The 23662-nt window shown below is 44.2% G+C and overlaps 1 protein-coding gene across 1 annotated transcript in view; it reads right to left on the bottom strand.

Annotated features, from left to right (window-relative positions):
* Positions 1–14001: 14001 nt before the first annotated feature.
* LOC142566596 (uncharacterized) overlaps positions 14002–23662 on the bottom strand; it is a 75487-nt gene continuing 65826 nt past the window's right edge. Inside the window, exon 2 of the mRNA XM_075677439.1 lies at positions 14002–16296. Coding sequence (XP_075533554.1) covers positions 14101–16296 — 2196 coding nt within the window. The 3' untranslated portion in view covers positions 14002–14100. The remainder of the gene's footprint in view (positions 16297–23662) is intronic.

The raw sequence follows: 23662 nt of genomic DNA, 5'->3' as shown, positions 1-23662 counted from the left end.
CTGACATTCTTGACGAGCTTTAAGAGATAAAAGATGCGGGCAAGATACGCGATCCTACCCTTTTAGAATTGAATCATAAGCTTACTAAGTTCGACACGGTCTTGGAGTTCACTAATGCAAACGAATTGAAAATACAAAAACTGGAAGAAACGGTACAACGTTTGGAAGAAATTTTGTTGACTCAAAATAAAAAGCTAGTTGACTTCGAAGACTGAGCTTGCAGAAACAACCTCTTAGATTTCGATATTAAATAATGCCCTGACGAAAGAACACAGGATCTTGAAAACACAGTTGTCCGCAAAGTTTTCGAAGAAAAGCTTAGCGTTAGTGTCACTTCAGTGCAACGTATTCATAGGATTGGTAGGCCCAGAAAGAATAAGACCTGTGATTGTGCGCCTGTGCAATTATAACAAAAATATATCCCTGTTTACGAATTGCTCGAAACGTAAGGGTACCGGCATGTCAATTTCCGACGATTATTCGCAAGAAACCTTGCAGATAAAGAAATTGTGGCAGTCCGGATTAGAAGATATTCTTCAAAATGCCAAAATTTGTTCACGATAAGCTGTTTGTGAACAGTGATGTCTATGCATGGGACAATGCCAAGAACTGTAAAATCTTGCTCCCTAAGAACACTAAATGAGATGACTCACACTATTGCACTACAGAGGACCCTGCGAGAAGGTTCTTCGTATTGTTTATTTGAATGGGCAAAGTGTGTGCAATAAACCAGAACGGCTTGCATGCATTTTGCTGTCATATGACCCTCACATAGCCGTCATCAAAGAAACGTGTCTTCACGCTGATATCCCGGATAGCTGCGTATTCCATCCTTCATATTGTTGTTATCGAAAAGATCGTGAAACAAAAGGAGTCGGTACTGCAATTCTTGTAAAATGCGGACTTCCATCCTTTCCGCTGCCAGAAGCCGATAACGGTCACGAAAGCGTTTCTTGCAAAGTCGAATTCAGCAGCAACACTGTCATTATTGCGGGAGTTTAAAAGCCACCTGGACCCACACCAGAATTCTTGTTAGAACTCTGCGATTACTTAGAAAAATACCACGATCAAAACAAAATATAATTGTCACTGGAAATGTTAACCTTCCTTGTATTAACTGGGTGGAAATGAATTCTGGTTTGGTTGATATCCACAGTTCTGAAGCGTTGTTTGACATAATGCTTGCATATAAGCTTAATCAAATGGTCATTGTCCCAACACTTGTAACAGATTCTTCCTCAATTTTAGACCTTTTATTTTGCTCAAACGACATTCAGGATTGCGTAACGCAGGTTCAGGATGGAATTTCAGATCACAAACGTATTTATTTTACTTCTATTTTCCCGCGAAGGGCGGTTTCTTATAAACCGAAATCAGTGGTTGTAAAACATTATTCTGCTGCGGATGGTGTTCAAATTTCGCTTTATTTAGAGGACCGTCTTTTCTCTCTTTGTGATGAAAACATTGACGTATTATTGACCAAGTTTAAATCGTGGTGTCACCACTGTATAGAAAACTTTATTCCAAACAGACTGAGAAATTTTGGTTAAGAGAGCCCTTGGATCACCAGAAAGCTGCTCCAGATAAAACGTAGGCTAAAGCGTCGCAGGAAATTAGAGTGCGCTGACGAAAAGGTGCTTAAAAACTAGAAACTACTCTTGAGTACGAAATGCGAGAGTCCGGAGAACGATATTTCACTGAATAACTTTGGTGTTTTGCATCAGAAAGCCCAGGAAAATTTTGGCTGTTCTTGGGGCACAAGGGCCATCGACGAATCGAGGCGTTGGCGTTGGGCAACACTTTCGCTACAGAAAGCAGGCAAATAGCGGTAATGCTTAATTATCACTTTGAAAGCGTGTTTTCAACGCCGGACAATGATTGCGATGTCGCTCCAGCAACAGATGGATCAGGCGGTGTGTCCATATCCTTGGAGGGTGTAGAACTGCTCGTCCGGTTAGACGCAAAGTGAAAAGGTCCAGATAAAATTCCGGCTATTTTTCGTAAGAGATCCGCACAGCTTACAGGTATATTTTTTCTTATAATATTTAATAAGTCGTTCAAAACCACTAAAGTACTCACAGATTGGCTCCTGGCTCGTGTTGTTTCGGTTTTTAAGAAGGGCAGCCAGGTATAAATTAGTCATTATCGACCAATTTACCTTGCGTGTATTTCTTTCAAGGTGTTGGAACATATTCTGGTGAAATATTTAGGTAACCTTTTAGATAAACACAATATCATGCACAATGCACAGCATGGGTTCCGACGAGGTTTTTCTACGCAATTAATAGCAATTATATGCAATTAATAGATACCATTAATGAATTTGCTAAAGTTTTAGATATTTATACATACATATGGCGTGTTTCTTTTGGACGATGCACGCGGGCGCCCCGACGAAGACTACGAACGCTCTCTGGCTCTCGAGCTGTCGGCTGAACTGGCCAGCGCTGCAGTTATCCCCTATGTAAATATACTCTGTAAATAATCTCCAGTTCTTAATCCTTCGTTCGCATAACATTTTGGTGTAGGTGCGAATGGTCAAGGGGACGTAATATTTTCGGACTTCTCCAAATCTTTCGATAGGGTGTCACACAATAAACTAATCCTGGAAATCAAAACAATTGGTATACCTTCCGAAATAATTAACTTGGTTATATTTTATTTGACTAATAGAAAACAATATGTAGATATAGAGGGATCGTGCTCTTGAAATTTGGATGTTTACTCGGGAGTACCCCAAGGGTCGGTAATGGGATCGCTCTTGTTTAACATCTACATCAATTATGCGGTAGACTCTGTTAAACTGTTCGCCAACGACTGTGTCACTTTTAAAACTACAAATTCTGTTTCTGACCAGCTTGAGTTGAACGTCAATCTAAAATACTAGCAGAATGGTGTGCTAAGTGGGATATGATTATTAATTTTGGAAAAAAAAAACAGTACAGAAGTGCCATACTAATAAAAGAAACGAACTGGTGTTTTCGTGTAACATAAATGGTAACATGATCAAACAAGTAGAGGACTATAAGTATTTAGGAATTACGATTACGTCCAAGCTTAAATGGACCGCGCACATTGATAACGTATGCTCTTCAGCTCGTAAAAAAATTAGGCTTCCTGAAACACAAATTAGGAAGATCGTCAAACCAACTATGAAACAAGGCGAACAAAGCCATAGTAAGACCTTCTCTAGAGTACGCAAGTATTGTGTGGGACCGTCACACAACGGTAGATATAGAATAAAAAAAAAATCAGGAATTAGCGCCTCGTTTTATATATAACTGCTATAAACGCCGGGACTCTCCGTCTGCTCTGTTGTAGGGAGCAAAGCGGGAATGCTTGAGAGAACACAGAATTGCTAGAATTAAGTTTCTGAATCTCTCATATTATTCTAAACTAGGGATTGATCCCCAAAAATACATAACTAAACAAGCATTTGAAAAATCTCGTCATAGGCATCAACACTTTATTGAACCTATTTTTGCTCGTACAAATCTTTATAAGTATTCATTTTTCCCCAATACAATCAGAAATTGGAATGCACTGCCGCATGATTATGTCCCCCTTAGCCCTGATCAGTGACTTGGACCGTCAAAATGCATTGCCTGTGATGTGCTATGTTGTTAACGTTGCGCGTTGCTTCTCTTCTTTTGTGGCTTTTTCCTATGCGTGCAATATCTCGTTCAGTTTTGTGTAATCATGCATCATCCATATTTAGTGTCTTTTTGTCAATACGCGTGCATTTTTTCAAAGTCGAACATTTTTGTCATTCTGGTATTCTGCCTCTCCTGCTTGGGCCTTATTCGGTCCGCAGTACGTGATAAATAAATAATAAAATAAAGAAAAGAGCTGAGACGATGCTATTTACCTACAGAAGAAGTGAATATGCATAGGCTCTTGACATTGCTCCCAAACTCGGCGATGTGTTTCTATCCTGACTCGACGTAAACCTCTCTGACAAGCTGAAGCAGACCAAAGTGTTGAAAGCTTTTTAATATGTTAATGATATTTTTAATTATGGAATGCTCTGCGGTTGAAGTGGAAGATCAGGTTGGCACAATTCTGCCAACCATTGAGGAGTGTCTGGCTCCCGTTGACATCACCTATGAAAACCCACAAGAAGGTACCATACGGTTTGTCGACCTTCGTCTGTCCTGTTCGGTAGGGCACACTTGCTGAAGCTATGAGCCGCGGTCTAGTAAGCCTCTCCTACCGTACAAGTCAGTGCATTCCAAACTGATAAAAAGAAAGATAGCTTAACATTGCTTTAAAAATGTCCCGATAAAATCGTGTAATCATGCTGTGTTCGCTAGATTTGAAGGGCAAAGCGAGATGTTGTCTAAAGCAGGGGATCCGTTGACAGTGCAGGTGTCCGCAGCAGAATGCTTGCTTAAAGATTCTCGGAAGCGTAAACGGCAGGAGAGCGATGTAGCCACTGCTAGCAGCAAAGCAAGTATGTTGCCACATATTCATAATATCTCCCGTCATTTGAAAAAGCTTGCACGAAGAGTGAGTATCCAAGCCATTTTTCTGCGTCTGATAAGCTGGGCCGGCTTTGCAAATTTACTAACCCTGATAAGGACACGCAACCAGTGTGTGGAAAAGGGAAACAAATAGGTATATTGAATGTACTCGAGCAGTGGTATATAAGTTTCCCTTGTCGTGCAAAGGTGTCTACATTGGACAGACCAGAAGGTGTATCAATGAGCACTTGCGCGAGCATGGTTACAATGGTAAGAACAAAATTTAATCAAGTGATTTCTTTACCATACATCCTTAGCTCTAGTCCCAAGTTCTGCGTTGCCCCGAGGCTCGACAAGGCCACGCTTCTCGCAATGGTATGAACCACGGCAAGAGAAGCCATCCCACCCGAAGCAAATCGCATTACCCAGCAGAGCGTTGATGGCCTCCCCAAAAAGTTGACGAGGGTCAAACAGCCTGCCGCTTCTGAGGTGGTCACATCACTAAAAGAAAGGTGCTAAACTTCTTCAATCGGACAAAGAGAGAGGCTTTGTCATTCTCGCGTCTGACATATACTGCAAAACAGCGGATCGCACTCTCAACGAAAAGACGCAAAGAAAGCACGGGAGCTTGACTGCTGGCTTGTCATAGCACGCATCCTCTGAAAACTTGGAAAGTTATGTGCCTCCCACCACCACTTTCACTGTCAAAACCAACTAAGAATCCCTCCCGTTTTGAGTGATCGTGACGGAGGAAGGAATTTGGTAGCGATGTGTGGGGTCCTTCCTTCAAAAAGGCCAATACATACTCTCCGTGCTGAACGTCGACAACCAGTGAACGGGCCAGGTCAGGCATATAGATTCCTGGAGGCCTCTTGTACACCTTCCGTATACGCGTTTCTCGTAGACATCGAGGACCTGTATTATTCCCTGCCGCATGCTGCGCTCGCGGAAGTAATTCAGGCTGGCATTGATGAGTATTGGCTGTTTGTTTCCAGAACACGATCGGCACCCCAGTGGACAGATTTAAGTAATTATTAGCCTTGTATCTAGCATGCACGGTTGTTAATTACAACAGGAAGTTCTTCGTGCAAAAAGCCGGTATATCTACCGGGTCACGCCTCGCACCAGGGTTGAGTGACCTTCTGCTAACCATGTTTGACAGAGACGTTGTAGACAGCGGTTGCCCCCATGTGGTCAATGATGATGATGATACGCTGTGTTTAGTGGCGCAAGGACCAAATATGGCCAAAGAGCACCAGGCAAGTGGTGATGTGGTGCCAATGATCTGTTAATGCGGGGGCCAGATTCATTGCAATAAGTAGATGTTACCTAGCTGTAAAAGGGCCTAAAATTAGTCGCTGTAAACTGCGTAAAATAGATATATTTAAATAACGAACATGACAGTGCGTTGTGCTATGTCTGTAAAATATATGTTACAGAACAATCAAGGTATAAAATTTAAGAGTATGAAACTAGCACTACTGCCTCTCGACCACCCTTAAGCGCAACGGTACGGATGCGTGTGCTACACAAAAGCTACTCTCGTAGGAGTTCCCTGTGGTGAGAGGGTAGGCTACGACATCCTTGATGATGATGTATGGGGTTTTATGGCCCAAGAGCCAGATATGGCCAAAAATGTACTTCGAATGGTAGAAGTTGCATGGTTGTAAATAGGCCCAAAATCAGTTGCTCTGGGTAGCGTAAAATGTATAAGTATTAAAACAATGCCAATGACCAGAGATGAGAATAGAAAGTAACAGAAACCATAGTAACAGAACCGTAGTAACAGAACGTGAACCTGGAAAAGCCCTATATGGTGAAACAAGATATGAAAATGATGTCATTTTTTTCTGCCGACCCGTGCATAGTGCAGGATGTATAAATAATAGGCAGTGTAAAGTGCAGTGATCATATGTTAGTGAGGGCTAGGATACACCTCAATTTGTAGAGAGAAAGAGTAAAATTGGTCAAGAAGCAGGTCAACCTAGAAGCAGTAAGGGTAAAAGCAGATAAATTCAGGCTAGTACGGGCAAACAAATATGCAGCCTTAGAACAGAGAGATGATGACATAGAGATAATGAATGAAACCGTCAATAGGATGGCTTCAGAGGCAGCAATTGAAGTGGGAGGCAAGGCACCAAGGCAAGCAACAGGCAAGCTCTCCCAAGTAACAAAGGACCTAATAAAGAAACGACAAAGAATGAAAAGTTGCAACTCAAGAGATAAGATAGGATTCGCAGAACTGTCAAAACTGATCAACAAGACGAAAATAAGTGATATTCTAAACAATAACGTGAGAAAGACTGAAGAAGCCGTAAAAAATGGATGCAACCTTAAATCAGTGAGAAAGAAACTTGGTATAGGCAATCAGTGAAAAGAAACTTGGCAAGAAACTTGAAAAACCAAGATGTATGCATTGAAAGATAAGCTGGGCAATATCATCAGCAATCTCGAAGATATAGTAAAAGAAGCGGAACAATTATATACTGCCCTGTACAATACCCACAGGAGTCAGGATACCTCCATTAGAAAGAGTAATGAACAGGATATAGCAACTCCTCCTATAACTAGCGATAAGGTCAGAAGGGCCTTGCAAGATATGAAACGAGGAAGATCGGCAGGAGAAGATGGCATAACAGTCCATTTAATCAAGGACGGAGGAGACATACTATTTGGAAAACTGGCGGCTCTTTATACGAATAGTCAATTGACTGCAAGGGTCCCAGAAAACTGGAAGAATGCAAACATTACACTAATCCACAAAAAGGGAGACGTTAAAGAATTGGAAAATTATCGGCCCATTGGCTTACTCCCAGTATTATATAAAATATTTACCAAAATAATCCAATAAAATAAGGGCACCACTGGAATTTAGTCAACCAAGTGAGCAGGCTGGCTTCAGGAAAGGTTACTCTACAATGGATCACATCCATGTCATTACCCAGGTTATAGAGAAATCCGCAGAGTACAATAAACCTCTCTATATGGCTTTCATACATTACGAAGAAGCATTCGATTCAGTAGAGATACCAGCAGTCATAGAGCCATTGCGTAATCAAAGAGTACAGACCACTTACGTAAATACCCTAGAAAATGTCTACAGATATTCCAAAGCTACCTTAATTCTACACAAGAAAAGCAGGAAGATATCTATAAAGAAATGGTCACAGGGAGACACAATCTCTCCACTGCTATTCACTGCTTGCTTGGAAAAAGTATTCAAGCTATTAAACTGGGAAGGCTTAGGAGTAAGGATCGACGGCGAATAACTCGGCAACCTTGGGTTTGCCGATGACATTGTTCTATTCAGCAACAATGCAGACGAGTTACAACAAATGATTGAGGACCTTAACAGAGAGATTGTAAGAGTGGGATTGTAGATTAGTATGCAAAAGACAAAGATAATGATGAATAGCAGGGCAAAGGAACAATAGTCCATGATCGCCAGTCAGCCTCTAGAGTCTGAAGGAGTACGTTTACCTAGGTCAATTTATCACAGGGAACCCCGATCACGAGAAGGAAATCCATAGAAGAATAAAAATGGGTTGAATCGCATGCGGCAGACATTGTCAGCTCCTGACTGGAAGCTTACCTTTATCATGGGAAATCAAGGTGTACAATCAGTGCATTTTACTAGGGCTGACATATGGGGCAGATACTTGGAGACTGACATAGAAGTCTGAGAACAAGTTAAGGGACCGCGCAAAGAGCGATGGAACGAAGATTGCCAGGCATAACGTTAAGAGACACAAAGAGAGCGGTTTGGATCAGACAGCAAACGGGTATAGACGATATTCAAATTGACATCAAGAGAACGAAATGGAGCTGGACAGGTCATGTAATGCGCCGGTTAGATAACTGTTGGACCACTAGGATTACAGAATGGATACCAAGAGAAGGGAAACGCAGTCGAGGATGGCACAATAATAAGTGGAGCTATGAAATTAGGAAATTCACGGCGTTAGTTGGAATAGGTTGGTGCATAACAGGGGTAATTGGAGATCGCAGTGAGAGGCCTACGTCCCGCAGTGGACATAAAACAGGCTAATGATGATGATGACATGAAGTGACCACTGATTAGACTCTACGTAGCTCTGGATCCGACTTGTCCTGAAAGCACCGGTCCCGAGACGGATACCCAGATGGTGGACGGGGTCTACGATTTTTAATGTACTTAGCGTTGCGTAATTATAAATTGTACCACAATTTATGTGCGAGCGGGCAATTAAGAGTTATACAAATTCAGAAGGCACTTTTGGGCACTACGCCGTGTTGTGCGTGACGGAAAATTTAGAAGGTTCATTCTTTTCAGACCACTTCGTCTTCTGATATTTAATATGGGGAATAAACGTGAGCTTAGAGTAAAGTGATTCTCAGGAATTCATGGCTGCTCACAGAGAGATGATCTCCCTTGTTCGTAATACTAGGCAGTGGTGATACCCCTCCCTTGTTTGAGGAAGGTACGCAGGTACGAATCGGGTTTATTTCGAAGCCGTTCTCATCCGCCCATCAGACAATTTCTTTATTCGAAGCTGAACTTGCCGTTCGCAGATAACAACACTGCATGATTTGAAACTTAGCTGCACATCATCAAGATACGCGGAATAAAACCTTTCGCGGGGAACGACTGTATGCAGGTTCACTTTTACAACGAAGAGTGAACAACTAAGCACGCCCCGTTGCGGATCACCAGTTTCTTGGGTAAATGCTCTAGATAAAGTATTGCCTACGTTTACGCGAAAAGTTCGGGGAGAGATTTGAATTGTGTTTAGCATGTTCCCACGGACGCCTTTCGCAGAAAGATTGCGGAGAATTCCGAATCGCCATGTCGTGTCGTTCGCTTTCTCTAGATCTATAAATACTGAGAACAGTAAATGTTTATGCATGAAGACATCGCTGATGTTGGCCTTGATGTGAACAAGGTGGCCTGTCGGTGACCTACCTTCTCTGAAACCACAATGAAGGAGTCCAGTATGTTGCTACTATCTAGGAAACAGATTAAGCGCCGGTTTACGATTTTTTGCAAAAATTTTGCACCGACAGATTGTTAGCACTGTTGGCCTGTAGCTGCTGGCTAAGGCCGGGTCCTTGCCTTGTTTTAGCATCGGGATGACTACAGCTGCTTTCCACGACGATGCAATATACGCCGCCGTCCCGATGTAATTGAAAAGTGATGAGAATTCAGATTTCAGGGTGTAAGTACCTAATCATTTTGTACATGATACGATCGTCACCTGGGGCCGAGTTGTTCCAACAAGAGAGAGACGCCTTCAGTTCAGCTAAAGTAAATGGGCACTTGTAAGCATCACTCGATTAACCTTTGCGGTTTAGGGGCTGCCGCTCTTCGCGTTCTTTCAGTCTCAGGAATGTTTCTGTATAGTGCGCTGCACTTGGAACATATTCAAGGTGTCCGCCTAGACAATCCGCCTGATCTTCCAGGCTATCACCTTGGCTACTTACTAAGGGTAAGGGATGCGACTCCCGACCTAACTTAATTACCATATTCCAGATTCTTATTTCATGGTTTTACGATTTATACTGGAGATGTACCTATCCCAAATTTCCCTCCTTGGATGTCGACGTGTTCTCGTGCCTTGTGATTTGACCTCGTTGAAATTAGTAAGGTTTTCGGCGGTTGGAGAATTGCGAAGCAATCTGCAAGCTTTGTTTCTTTGCGCTTTTCTACATTCATCATTCCACCATGGCATGCGACGCTTATTAGCCAGTCTGTTAGTTTGTTTAACACATTTAGTTGCAGCGTCAATAATAAAACCTGTTAGACGTGCCGCAGTATCGTCTACATGGCGTCACTGGCAGCTCACTGTGTTGGCCGGACAGCCGGCGAAGGCCGTTGTGGCGCTGCCCCATGACGCGGCTCTTCACCAATGCCACATGTGATCAACATTTTCCGCTTCGCCGACGTTTATCTCCGTCTTTCACGGGACTGCAGAAGATGCCACACACAAATTAAAATAATTGTTTTCTAAATTTTGGAAAGCGTTTCCCGGACTCTCACAAGAGAAATCCCTATGACCACGTCCGCTTCCACGATATAGACTTCACCACAGAGCATGCCTGCTGGATGTACGCCCCTAGGTCGATAAAACGACTCCAACCTCTCCAAATTCGTCAAACGTGCCATTATACTCACCGCTATGAAAAATACACTCACACTGTCATAGCATCATTGAGTGACAGAGCCTTGCTTCGCAAGTGAAGCGATTCAGAGAAGCAAGTGTCCCCGATTTTCTGTTATTGGACCTTGCGGAATCTCTGCTACGTCCACTCCGAAGAAAGTGTTACGCCACCGAAGAAAAACGACAGGACAAAAACTGCCGTCATCCCTTGTGTGCATTTAGTATTGCATAGAATCAAGAAGGCTGCGGGACGCACCGAAGTTAGGGTTGTGTTTTCGGTCCCCAATAAACTGGGTAGTTTGTACAAGCGCGTGAATGTGAGTGGCGAACGAGAATGCAGCGAGAACCACGTCAGAGGCTATGTGGCGTGCGGCGTCGCTCACATATACCTCTGTATCGTGGACGTGTTTACATCGGCCAGACAGGCCGATGTATCAATGACCACCTACGCGAACACGGCAACTTAAAGCATATATTGGGCAGCAATATGGTCTTGCACTTCGCCACATGTACACATGGGCGTTCCCCACATTTAGGCCAGACTGTCATAATCCGCAGATATACAGAACAGTTCGCCCGAGAAATTTTCTGCGTATCATGCATCGATCGGTTTGGCCCGAGTTGCGTCAGCGGCGCTTCCTTGTCGCTCTAGAAAAATAACGTGATTATCTACAACAGTAAGACTTGGAGAGTACCACATCACCTGATCACTCTTACTTGCTTCCCTGCCTTCATTTCCTCTTTCTTGGCGGACTAACCTTCCATGCCTTGGGTTTACAGCTACTTGATTGTCTCATTGTACTCTGTTCACACCCCCATTATAGCACTTCTTAGCTTTTTATAGTCACTTTATCCTTTGACGATGTTTTGGTCAACACCTTCCATCGGTTCACATTTTTATAGTGTAATAACTTTGTACAGACACGTGTAGGTATGAGTGTCCGCTGATGGGGGGGGGGCGCGCGCACACACACACACACATATACATATACACATACATACATACATACATATACACATACATACATACATACATACATATACATATACACATACATACATACATATACATATACACATACATACATATACATATACACATACATACATATACATATACACATACACACATATACATATACACATACATACATACATACATATACATATACACATACATACATACATACACACATATACATATACACATACATACATACATACATATACATATACACATGTATGCGTGCGTGTGCGTGTGTGCGTGCGTGCGCGTGTGTGTGTTATATTCTTCCAAATAAAATTACTTGAAAGTAGCGCCTTAATTGTCTTCTTTTCGCCGTCGGTGTCTGTACGCTTCACCTGCTTTAAGGAATATGATAATCCCATGTGTAAAGGCTCGGGCAATAATATCAAGCACGTATTTGCTGGGACGCATTTATAGATCATCAGCGGCGGCGAAGTTGCAATTTTTGAGACATAACACTGCTACAGCTTCTGGCTCAGAGACGGGAAACATAAGCAGATTTAAGTGTTCGCGAAGGCATAAATTCTATGCAGGAAGTATGACGCACGGTGTTTGAGACTGAGGAAAAAACCGTTAAAAACGGCAGCTAGCTTAGAGCCATTGAAGTTATCGCTATCGACTTTAATCTCACTGGGACCAGCGTTTCGGTGATAATAGACTTTTATAAAAGAAGTTAACGTTTTTCAGACAAGTTCCAGCTTTCTAGATGCATCACGATTAAACAGGTTTTCAAAGTATCGTTTTTTGTTTCTGCGTTAAAGTCAATTTATCTTATTCTGATGAGGCTTAAACGCTTGTAATTCAGAGGCGGTTTTTGCGCTAAGGAACCTTTCAAACAATGAAATTTTTATCGCGGATATCTTTTAAGCATTCTAAAGTAAGCCACAGCTGTCTTGCCTTACTGGGACAGTTCTTTGTGGCGCAAGTAAAACGTACGGTGAAGGCTGTTTAAATTTCGTCTACTAGTAGTTGATACGTGCGAATGGCGTTATCACTGCCGTAGATGGAGCGGCAGTCTGTGTCTGTATACGTAGGTAAATAAATTCGTAATGACCCGATGCCTATAATTGACATTCATAATTTGTTGTTGTACAGTGTATGGAAGTGTATAAAAAGGCGGCAGAAAACTAGTGCAGATATTGATAAACATCGGCTCTGCAAAATGACAAATGTAGTCATGAAAAAGAATTTCTTGTATAATTTATACCATAAGAACTAGTTTTTCTTAAGACATCTGTTATCAAGCTGTTTCATTTCATAAGAAATCTTGCATCACTTAGCATATTCCATCTCCGAAAATACGTTCCTTACACTTGAGACCCTTCTGTAGCTGCAAGGACAGATTTCAACATGAGCTCATGCACTAATCGGTTAAGAAGATTTCATCTTGCAGTGTGAACATAAACACCATGTAAACGGGATACGTAAAGGGTGCAACAACGGGTTAAAATACAATTACGGGGTTTTACGTACCACAACCACGATACGATTAGGAGGCACGCCGTAGTGAGGGACTCCGGAAACAGACTACATGGGGTTCTTCAACGTGCACTTTAATTTAAGTTTACGGGTGTTTTCACATTTCGCCCCCATCGAAATGCGGCCGTGGTGGTCAGATTCCATCCGGCGACTTCGTGCTTAGAAGCCCAACACCATAGCCACTAAGCAACCACGGCGGGTGCAACAACATGTGTAGGTAAGGGCGTTCAAATCTGAAATTATGGAATATTGCTTCTAAACGAAGTGAAAGATGAAGTTTGCGTGAAGTTTGTTTGGGGAGAACTAAGAGGCTTATTTGCTATATTTGATACATGCATGTGGCTGCTGTTCGGGAATGAATATCTGGTCAACCAAAAATCTTTTATATTAGGAAACAGCTTTCAGTTGCACCAGGACAGTAGCGAGACATGACGACAGGAGCCACCACAGGCCTATAGAATGCTGTGTTCATTGAAGGAGTGAAGTGTGATACTGCAACAGGATATAAACATGGCGACACATTTCAAATAAACGGCCTGGCCTCGTGTATAGGCTGCCTAAAAGCGAAGCTTTATTGGATGATGGAAAACTACTGAGTAAAAGTTTTCTGTCCTTGCGTTCGTACTGGTGGCTCTACGCACCAGTCCTCTCGCGAATGCACGAGGAATCAATGCATCAAACAATCTAATAAAAAAAAAACTCGGCCTCTCTTGCAGCGAAATCATTAAGAACAGTGCCTGCTTTCATCGGTCTGTCGACCTCAAGAGTAGAATAAGTGCTGTTATCACTCATATTTGAGCAGAAACGAATATTCGGCAATCTCTAATGGTAAATTCTCATTCATCAGCGCGAAAACAACGGAAGACACAGTAGTAGAAGGACACAGGACAAGCGCTGTGGAGATCCGGTTCTTTATAAGAGTCCTTAGTGAGCGCAAAGTGCATGACAGTCTCACCGCGTACACAAAACATGCAATTAAAAACGGAAAATCGTTTTAAAGGGTCGTCGAAGCGCACACGCGCTTCTTAACCTGGCTCAAGCAATGCAGGTACAGTTCTTCGAACTCGGCGCGTAAACTGCGTTCCGGATTCGGGTCGCGCACGGAGTCGTACTGTAGGCACAAGCGGCGTAAGGAGTGCTTCATCGAGTGGTACATTTCTAGGAGGCTGTTGGTCCGACGCGATGTGCAACCGACATTGGGAAAGCAGAAACCCTGGTCGTCGCAGAAGCGCAACCTGTGGTATGCATACGACGCCTGCGCTGTCAGTTTCTTCTGCAGGATGACGTCGAGTGTGTCGCGCAGAGCCATCTCATTTGTTCGCAGCGTTGACCGTACGATGATGTCCGTCATGTCCTCCTTCACTTCTTCACGATCACGGAAGCGGCGCACGGACACAAGGCTCTTGCTGGTACACACTGCGTCAGAAAACATGTTTTCAAACTCCGAGGGCACGCGCGCGCCATCGGACCAGTGGACATCGAGTTGCAGGAGGCTCATGTTATTCATTAGGGCAGTGCGGAAGGCCACGGACACCATTCCTCCGAGGTACCAGCGCCCGAACGCGAAGAAGGCGATACAGTTGGAGCTCGCAAGGCCTTCGAGTAATGTTAACGAGGACTCCTGAGTTGTTTCGTAAATTACGGCTACCTTGTGAAGTGCAGTACTGAGCTCGAAGAGTGAAGACAGGCTGCAGGCACCGTCCGTGGTGATCACTCCCGGAGCGTGAATGTGCAGGGTGTCCAGAGTACTATGGAACTCGGGCAGGACTTTTAGGAAGTTGCCGACATCTTCGGGCCAGGCGTCTTCGGCGCTGAAATAAAGCTTCCGCGGGGAAAGGCTGTACTCGAAGTGCTCGGCCAGAAGCGAAATTTCGTCGTCTCTCCACACGAAGGTCACGCGGTCGACAAGCCCGTGTCGCACAATGCTCTGAAACACAGAAGCTCGTACTGATGGCGTGTCGCTCACTAGACCGAAGCACAGTTCCCTCAGAGAAACGTTCTCTTTTAGACCATCCAGTATGAGAAGGACGTCGGTGCAGGTCAAATCACAGTGGTGCAAGTACAACCTATTGAGTGTGTAATTATGACGCAGTGAATCACTGAGCGCCTTCGCGGCCTGGCCTCCATGAAGCGTAGAACCCGAAAGGCCCAAAACTTCCAGTCTTCTATTGTTTCTGACAAGCTTAGAAAGTGCGTCACAGAAGTCCTCGTAACCTGTGCTATGATTCATATTGACCGCCACTTTGAGACACCTCAAGCTTCGGTTTACCGCAAGCGACGTTGCCAGCGACACAAAAGATTCCACTTGTGATACTGGGTGGCCTAACTCTAGCTCCTGCAACATGTGATTATGGGCAAGCTGCTCGAAAAATTCGGTCATGTTACACGCAATAGTTAGGTTGAGCCACCGTACTGTCGTTTGAAGCAGCTCAGTGATGATCTCGTCACACTCGCTTTGTTCACCCGCTGTCGCCTCGAACTCGAGTTGTTCGAGTGCCTTGAGGACCGTCAACCCTTTGAAGAAGTTAGCAGCAGCGGTAGAGTCGACAGTCACTCTACGAAGGACCAGAACGGAGAGGTGCGGATTCCTCCCGAGGAGAGCACAAAGACCGTCGCCCTCTAGTTCGCCAAGACGCAGCGCTGACACGTGGAATACCTGCAGGTGGCTAGTGCGATGGAGAGCATCAAAGACGTGACAGTTCCAAGCGCCTGCAGGTTCTGCATCGTCCGCATGTACACTAACGTAGCCTTCGTGGAAATGCAGCAGCCTGTAGAAAGTGGAAACATGTTGCGGAACTATGACGTCGGCGCTGAGGGTGGCCGACGTGATGCAACGGTGCTGGTAGAGCAACCAGAGGACAATGCACATAGAAAGCAACGTGCACTCAGGGTAGACATTGGCGCGTCCTGGGACACGCAGTGTCCGCACGATCAGGCCTGTAGGACTCTCGAGCAGCTCTTGACCATGAGTGCTGAGAAATTCATTCCAAGCATTCTGGTTGTGGTGCATCCAACAACGACCACGGTGTCGGTGCGTGCATGGCCGCGATATGTCCACGCCCACAGAGGAAAACTTGTCTGCGGGTCGGAGGAGCTCCAGAACAGCTTCTTCGGTCGCAAAATGCAGCGGCACTTCATTATGCAGGTGTCTGGAGAACTCGAGGAGGGTCCACTCTGTTGTGGAGCAGGGCTGCAAGGAAGTAATAAAATCATCAGTACCAGCATCGGTCATTCTGCAATGGTTTTGCGAGATTCAAACACGTTTGTCTTGTGAAACTAATTTCAACTACAAAGTGGATGCGAGTCAAATGACATTGCTCCAACTTCAAATCGGAGTTTCATACTACAAGCTCGAATTAACCACGCTACAAAAGATTTCTATGCGAAGCTTCAACAGGCTCCCAATACAAAAATACTTGGTTTGCACAGTTCAGTTGTCACTTTGTGCATTTTATTATGACGATGTGACAGGCATGGCGGTGACAAGTAATTAGGGTATCACGAAAAGCAGCCGTTTCGCCCGACAGGCGCAGCATCGATTGCGATAGCAAATTTGTAGACAGCGATACAGAGTAAGGATAGTAGTTTTATCGGACGTATAAACTCTTGAACATTTGCTTACTAACAAAATTAACAAGCGTGGTGTCACGCGCACAGGTAAAAAAACATCTCACTCAATGAGCGCGGACACTCGCTGTCAAAACGCGGGCATGAGGAAGAGCGGCAGCAGCAACGAGCAAATTGACCTTCATGCTTCCGCTCGCTCCAACTCTAAGCGGCGAGAACACAGCTGACACAAAGCTATCAGCCCTGGGTGTTCCTTGACTCGGTACCTATGGCAGATCGCTTTCAAAATTGGGGCGGCGCTCAGCCACGCCACAGGCAGCCATTGCCGACGTTGAACTTCGCGGTAACCAATACCGATGCCTCAGTATTTTCACGTGGATGCCGAGCTAGGCGTTGAGCAGATTTAATTCTTCCGAGTAACGCCTGGGACCGCTGGTATCGCGGCGCGTGGACGCCTAATCATGCGGCTGTTTTCAAATTTCGCTCATTTTCTTTATAGCGCGGAAAAAATTACGCCAGACATAGCACACTGAAAACAACTGAATCGGGTGTTATGTAAAATTATTTTCTATCAATAATTCGCGCCTTAAGTTCAGTAATCAAAAGTTTGATAATTAATTTGTCTAATTATTGGTACTTCTACGATAAAAAAGGTCCTCCAGGTGCGGTACGTCCCTGCTCACAGAATACCACTAACTGCGTCCTCGTGCATTCTATATTTTATTTTTGAGACCTTGACACAACCTGTGTAACAACGAAATGTACTATATAAGCGTATGTGGCGCAACGCGTCTTCCTCTGCGTTTGAAGTTCGTCTACTGTCCATCATAATAATAATAATAATCATCATCATCATCATCATCATCAGCCTGTTTTATGTCCACTGCAGGACGAAGGTGATCTCCAATTACCCCTGTCCTGCGCCAACCGATTCCAACTAGCGCCCGCGAATTTCCTAATTTAATCGCTCCACCTATTCTTCTGTCGTTATCGATTGCGTTTCCCTTCTCTTGGTACCCATTCTGTAACCCTAATGGTCGAACGGTTATCTAACCGGCGCATTACATGATCTGCCCAGCTCCAGATGTTTCTCTTGATGTCAATCGTCTATACAAACGGGTATGGTCTATACCCGTTTGCTCTCTGATCCAAGCTGCTCTGTCTCGTAAAGTTATGCCTCGCAATCTTCGTTCCAGCGCTCTTTGCGCGGTCCCCCCTTAACTTGTTCTCAAGCTTCTTTGTCAGTCTCCAATATGCCAGCACAGGTAAAATGCACTGATTGTACACCTTCCTTTTCAATTATAATGGTAAGCTTAACCAGTCAGGAGCGGACGATGTCTGCCCTATGAAATACAACCCATTTTTATTCTGTGAATTTCGTTCTCATGATCAGGGTTCCCTGCGATTAATTGACATAGGTAAACTAACACCTTCACAGACTAGAGGCTGACTGGCTATCCTGAACTGTTGTTCCTTTGCCCGGCTCTTTATCATTATCTGTCTTCTGCATATTAATCTACAACCCCACTCTTACACTCTCTCTGTTAAGGTCCTCAATCATTTGTAACTCGTCTGCATTGTTGCTGAATAGAACAATGTCATCGGCAAACCGAAGGTTGCCGAGATATTCGCCGTCGATCCTTACTCCTAAGCCTTCCCAGTTTAATAGCTTGAATAATTCCAAGCACGCAGTGAATAGTATTGAAGAGATTGTCTCCCTGTCTGACGCTTTTCTTTATAGGTATCTTGTGCTTTTCGTGTGTAGAATTAAGGTAGCTGTTGAACCTCTGTAGATATTTTCGAAGGTATTTACGTTAGCGTTCTGCATTCCATGAATACGTAATGCCTCTATGACTGCTGGCATCACTACTGAATGAAATGCCTTTTCGTTATCTATGAAAGCCGTATAGAGAGGCTTATTATACTGTACGGATTTCTCGACAACCTCATTAATGACGGATGTGATCCATTGTAGGGTGTCCCTTCCTGAAGCTAGCCTGTTCATTGGTTGACTAAAGTCCAGTGTTGCCCTTATTCTATTGGAGATTATTTTGGCGAATATGTTATATAATAGTGGGATTGAGCTCATGGGCCTATAATTTTTCAAATCTTTTACATTCCGTTTTTGTGGATTAGTATAATGTTTGCATTCTTCCTATTTTCTTGGACGCTTGCAGTCGATACACTTCGTATAAAGAGCCGCCAGTTTTCCAAGCAATAAGTCTCCGCTGTCTTATTAAATTGACTGCTATTCCATCTTCTACCGCTCTTCCTCGTTTCATGTCTTGTAAGGCCCTTCTGACCTCATCGCCAGTTATAGGAGTCTCTATCCTGTTAATTACTGTTTCTAATTAAGGTATCCTGACTCCTCTGGGTACTCTACTGGTCAGTATAGAATTTTTCCGCTGCTTTTACTATATCTTCGAGATTGGTGATGGTATTACCCTGCTAATCTTTCAGTGCATACATCTTTGTCCTATGGCAAGTTTATCACTGATTTCAAGCTGCGTCCATTTTTGACGGCTTCTACAGTATTTCTCACGTTATAGTTTTGAATATCACTTTCGCCAGTTTTGACAGTTCCGCGAATTCTATCTTATCTCTTGAGTTTGACACTTTCATTCTTTATCGTTTCTTTGTTAGGTCCTTGGCTACTTGGGAGAGCTTGCCTACTGGTTGCCTTTGTGCCTTGCCCCCCACTTCATATCTGCCTTTGAAGCCAGTCTATTACGGTTTCATTCATTAGCTCTATGTCACCATCATCTCTCTGTTCTAAGGCTGCATATCTGCTTGAAAGTACCAGCGTTGCAAGGGTCAGTTTCCATTGGCGGTCTGTTCGGACGCAGTGGTTGTTAGCTCCCTCTGCTGCGTTACAGGTCTGACTGCCGCCTTGGTGAGGTGCTCCGCAGACAAGTGGGGAATATATTGAAATTACCAGCAAGATGTATACAAGTTAGCGTCAGAAGAAAGGGGAAAACAGGGAGGTTAACGAAAGGAGAAGATCCGATTTGCTACCCTATGCTAAGGAGAGAGGGGAGGTAAAGTGACAACGTAGTTGAGAGAGAAAGATAGCACAGAGGCACAATCCCATTCGGTCACTGTCACCACATACTATCTCCGCACAGCACAGTAACAGTAGCACTGCAGTCCGCTCTGGCTACAACCGCTTGTCCAAGTCTGTTGTCTTTAAAAACTGCAACAGTGCCCTCGTCTTTGCAAGTCTTTGCTGTACCTGAAAAAAATATGCGGATCCCACGCACTGTGGGAATCAAAGTAAACGAAGCAGTCTGGGTTGTTTGCATTAACTGACGGTAATTAGAGGTGATGTTGACGGCGAATGTGTAATTTCTTCAACGTTTAATCCAACCCGGGAGTGGTTGGTTGATGTTATAAGCGTTAGCTTGCGTGCACCACTGCTGTTTGTCTGCGTAGCACATAGAACACACAGGGAGACGTGTTTGCTTGAGGCGTTGTTGTGCGCTAATGTTCATAATCTCGGAAGGTTGAGCATTATTGCCTCACATGGCGCATCGCATCATGGCAGAAGTGTTAAGCTATAATTGAATTATGGGGCTGTACGTGTCAAAACCACGATCGGATTATGAGGCACGCCGTAGTGATGGACTCTGGATTAATTCTGACACTCTGGCGGTATTTAAATTGCACCTAATTCTAAGTGCACTAGCGTTTTTTGTATTTCGCTCCCGTCGAAATGCGGCTAACATGATCGGGATTGAACTGCCGACCTCGAGCAATGCCACAGTCGTCAAGCTACCGCGGCAGGCTCAGAAGTGTTGATATGACGCGCAGCCACTTCCGTAGTGTCGCAGAGACCCTACGGCGTTTTATGCGGCCTTGCGTCTAAGCCCTGCGTCTGTTGTCTGCTTGAGAAAGTTGCATGGTGTTTATTTTTGAGAAGTAGCAGAAGTGTACCATACCCGCAATCCCCGCAATCGCTGTTTCCTTGCCTACTAACATCGTCTCCCGGTCTCTCCCCATATATAGGAACTGCGAACGTGGAAAGGCTGTTATTCACTCGTTCCGCAACTGCGTCGGTTCTACCCATTTTCTGCATCCTCTCCCCCTCCTCTACAGTTCAATCCACGTCCCCTCTGGACTTGCGCGTTAGCAGAGAGGTAAGCGCTGCAGTTTCTGCAATACTTCTGAGGGGAGTCACGGATAATTAAAGCTGTCAATAGGCTAATGTGGCGACACCCAGGGAGCTCCAGAGGGCATTGTGCACATGCGGTGCGATGGAAAGGTCCAAACGAGTTTCTCGCGTCGACTTTACTCTGCCACGCTCCTGCCGTGTAAATGGGCGCCCTGGACCATCTCCCGATGCGGTGTACAAGGAAACAGTAGCAGTAGCAGCAGCGCTAAAGTCGAAGGAATGTATGTATGTATGGTTTTTATTGGCACAAGGGGCAGGTATGGCCAAAGAGCGCCAGGTCCGTGGTGATTAGTTCGCAATATAGTTATGAGTTCTATGAAGTTGATTTGGCGTGGCTGTAAAGAGGCCTTAAATATAGTCGCTCTAGAATGCGTAAAATCGATCTGTAATAAGATTATGTCGATGACAAATTACGTGTTCCATGAGCATTACAATTCATCGTGAAAGAATGATGCAAAATAGAAAGTATGTGAGATGGTAAAATTACCTGGAGCACTAGTGCCTCGCCAGAGCCCTTGAAACACAAGGGCTTAGAGGCATGCGCTATACGAAACAGTTATCACAGCGGCATCCTCTGAAGAGAGGAGACGCTACGAACGTGTGGGGCTAATAACATGCAACACAACATCTTTCAGAAAACCTAGGACTGCGTTGGTATCAAAGAGCGGTTCTGGGTCGAGTAACATTACAGGACGAAGGGGGATGTGCTGCCGGTAGGCTAGGGGAAAATGTTTCTTTCTCTCAGATTCGGCTGCCCGACACTCCAGGAGGGCGTGGAGGACGGTTAGCCTCTCCCCGCATCTACCGCAGGTTGGAGGATCATTTTCAGTGAGTAAAAAAATATGCGTGCCAAATGTGTGTCATATTCTGAGACGACAGAATAGGACATCTGTTCGCCGTGATTTTGTTGCGGAGGGCCAAGAACCTAACTGTGGCTTTATCACGTGCAGTTTGGTATATTTCTTCGTCCTACATGCATTGCCAGTGGTTTCGTAGTTTCCTTAGGAAAGGCTTCAGGTCTGTGACAGGGACCGAAGCAGTAGGATTACCTGCATGCAATGAAATTGATGTGGCCATCTGGCCCGCTAGAACGTTACCCTCGATGCCCCTATGTCCAGGTGCCCAGCATATAATCACATGTTGGTTAGATATATATGCTTCACACACGACGGAATAGAGTTCATTAATTATGGGATTTTTGTGGTTACAGAATGACCATCAAGGCCTTCAGAACACTAAGGGAGTCCGTATATTTAACTGATTTCTGCAGTTTTGATTTCTTTATATGCTTTGTATGTGCTTTATATGCTTTGTAACTTGCATGAAAGATATATCACATTGTATCAGCTGCCACTCCCAAGGAGGTAGCAGCTTGGCTAGATGCATTAAGCGAAGCTCGAGGAGTGGAACATCCATTTCAACACTAAGCTCCCTCACAAGAAGCGAAAAGGGCTGTCTTACAGAGGGCCGATTACGAAAGAGTAGCATATGTCATATCATTAACGATGTTAGAGCACGAATGTTGAGGATTCGAGTGAACTTTCAGAAAATATGTTTGGCTGATATATGTTCTCTGCAGATGGAGTGACCACTCATTTTATTCTACATACAAACTTTGAATGGGACTTGTTCTGAAAGCGTCAGTGGCCAGTTGGATTCCTAGATGGTGGACCGGATCTAGCATCTTTAGCGCGCTCGGGGCTGCACACTTATAGATCACGGCACCGTAGTCCAACAGTGATCGAATGAGGCTCTTGTAAAGATTCATTAAACAATTCCTGTCGCTTCCCCATGTGTGGGATAAAGTTTCGGTACGTTCATTGTTTTTAAGCATTTGGCCTGGAGATACTTTATGTGTGGAATAAAAGTTAGTTTAGAATCAAGTATGATGCCTAAGAGCTTGTGTTCTTTATTCACAGGTATTCGCTTACCAAATATTTCGGTACTGGGATCAGCAATGAGCCCTTTGTTTCTCGTGAAAAGCACGCAAGAACTCTTGTTGGGGTTCACTTTAAATCAGTTTTCGTCTCCCCATTTGGACACTTTCTTCAAGCCCTGTTGTACTTGCCTCTCACATACTGTAAGGTTGCAGGATTTGAAGCCTATCTGTATGTCGTCTACGCAAACAGAATAAAATATGGCTGGCGGTAATGAAACACGAAGGGTGTTCATTTTCACGATGAAAAGCGTGCAGCTAAGCAAGCCTCCTTGAGGTATACCAGTTTCTTGTATAAAAGGTCGCGACAATACATTGCCGATTTTAACGCGGAAGGTACGTTTGTACAAATAGCTTTCTAGTATATTTAACATATTTCCACGAATGCCAATTTCCGATAAGTCTCGTAAGATCCCGTATCGCCACGTTGTGTCATACGCCTTTTCCATATCGAGAAATATCGATAAGAGGAACTGTTAATGTAAAAAATCCGTCCCGGATATTTCCTTTAGTGTGTACAAGATGATCAGTTGTGGAGCGCCCTTCCTGAAGCCACACTGATAGAGATCAAGCATTTTCCTCTGTTCAAGGTAATGAATGAGTCGCCGATTAATCATTCTTTCGAATACCTTACAAAGGCCACTTGTGAGGGCTAGCGGGCGGTAACTTGGCACTGAGGAAGGATGTTTGCCTTGTCTCAAAACAGGGACCACAATGGCTTCTTTCCATGCAGTTTGAAGGTATCCTGCAGCCCAAATGGTGTTGAAAATTGTGAGTAGTGTAACTTGGGTTTCATTGCGTAAGTTTTTGATCATTACATACATGATTTTGTCTGATCCCGGTGCAGAGCTCTTGCATGCGCTCAAGGCAGCTCTTAACTCG

Source organism: Dermacentor variabilis, unplaced genomic scaffold, assembly GCF_050947875.1.
Source record: "Dermacentor variabilis isolate Ectoservices unplaced genomic scaffold, ASM5094787v1 scaffold_13, whole genome shotgun sequence".
Lineage (NCBI taxonomy): Eukaryota > Metazoa > Arthropoda > Arachnida > Ixodida > Ixodidae > Dermacentor > Dermacentor variabilis.
Note: the sequence above shows the minus strand (reverse complement) of the source record. Positions and strands in the feature narration are given on the sequence as shown.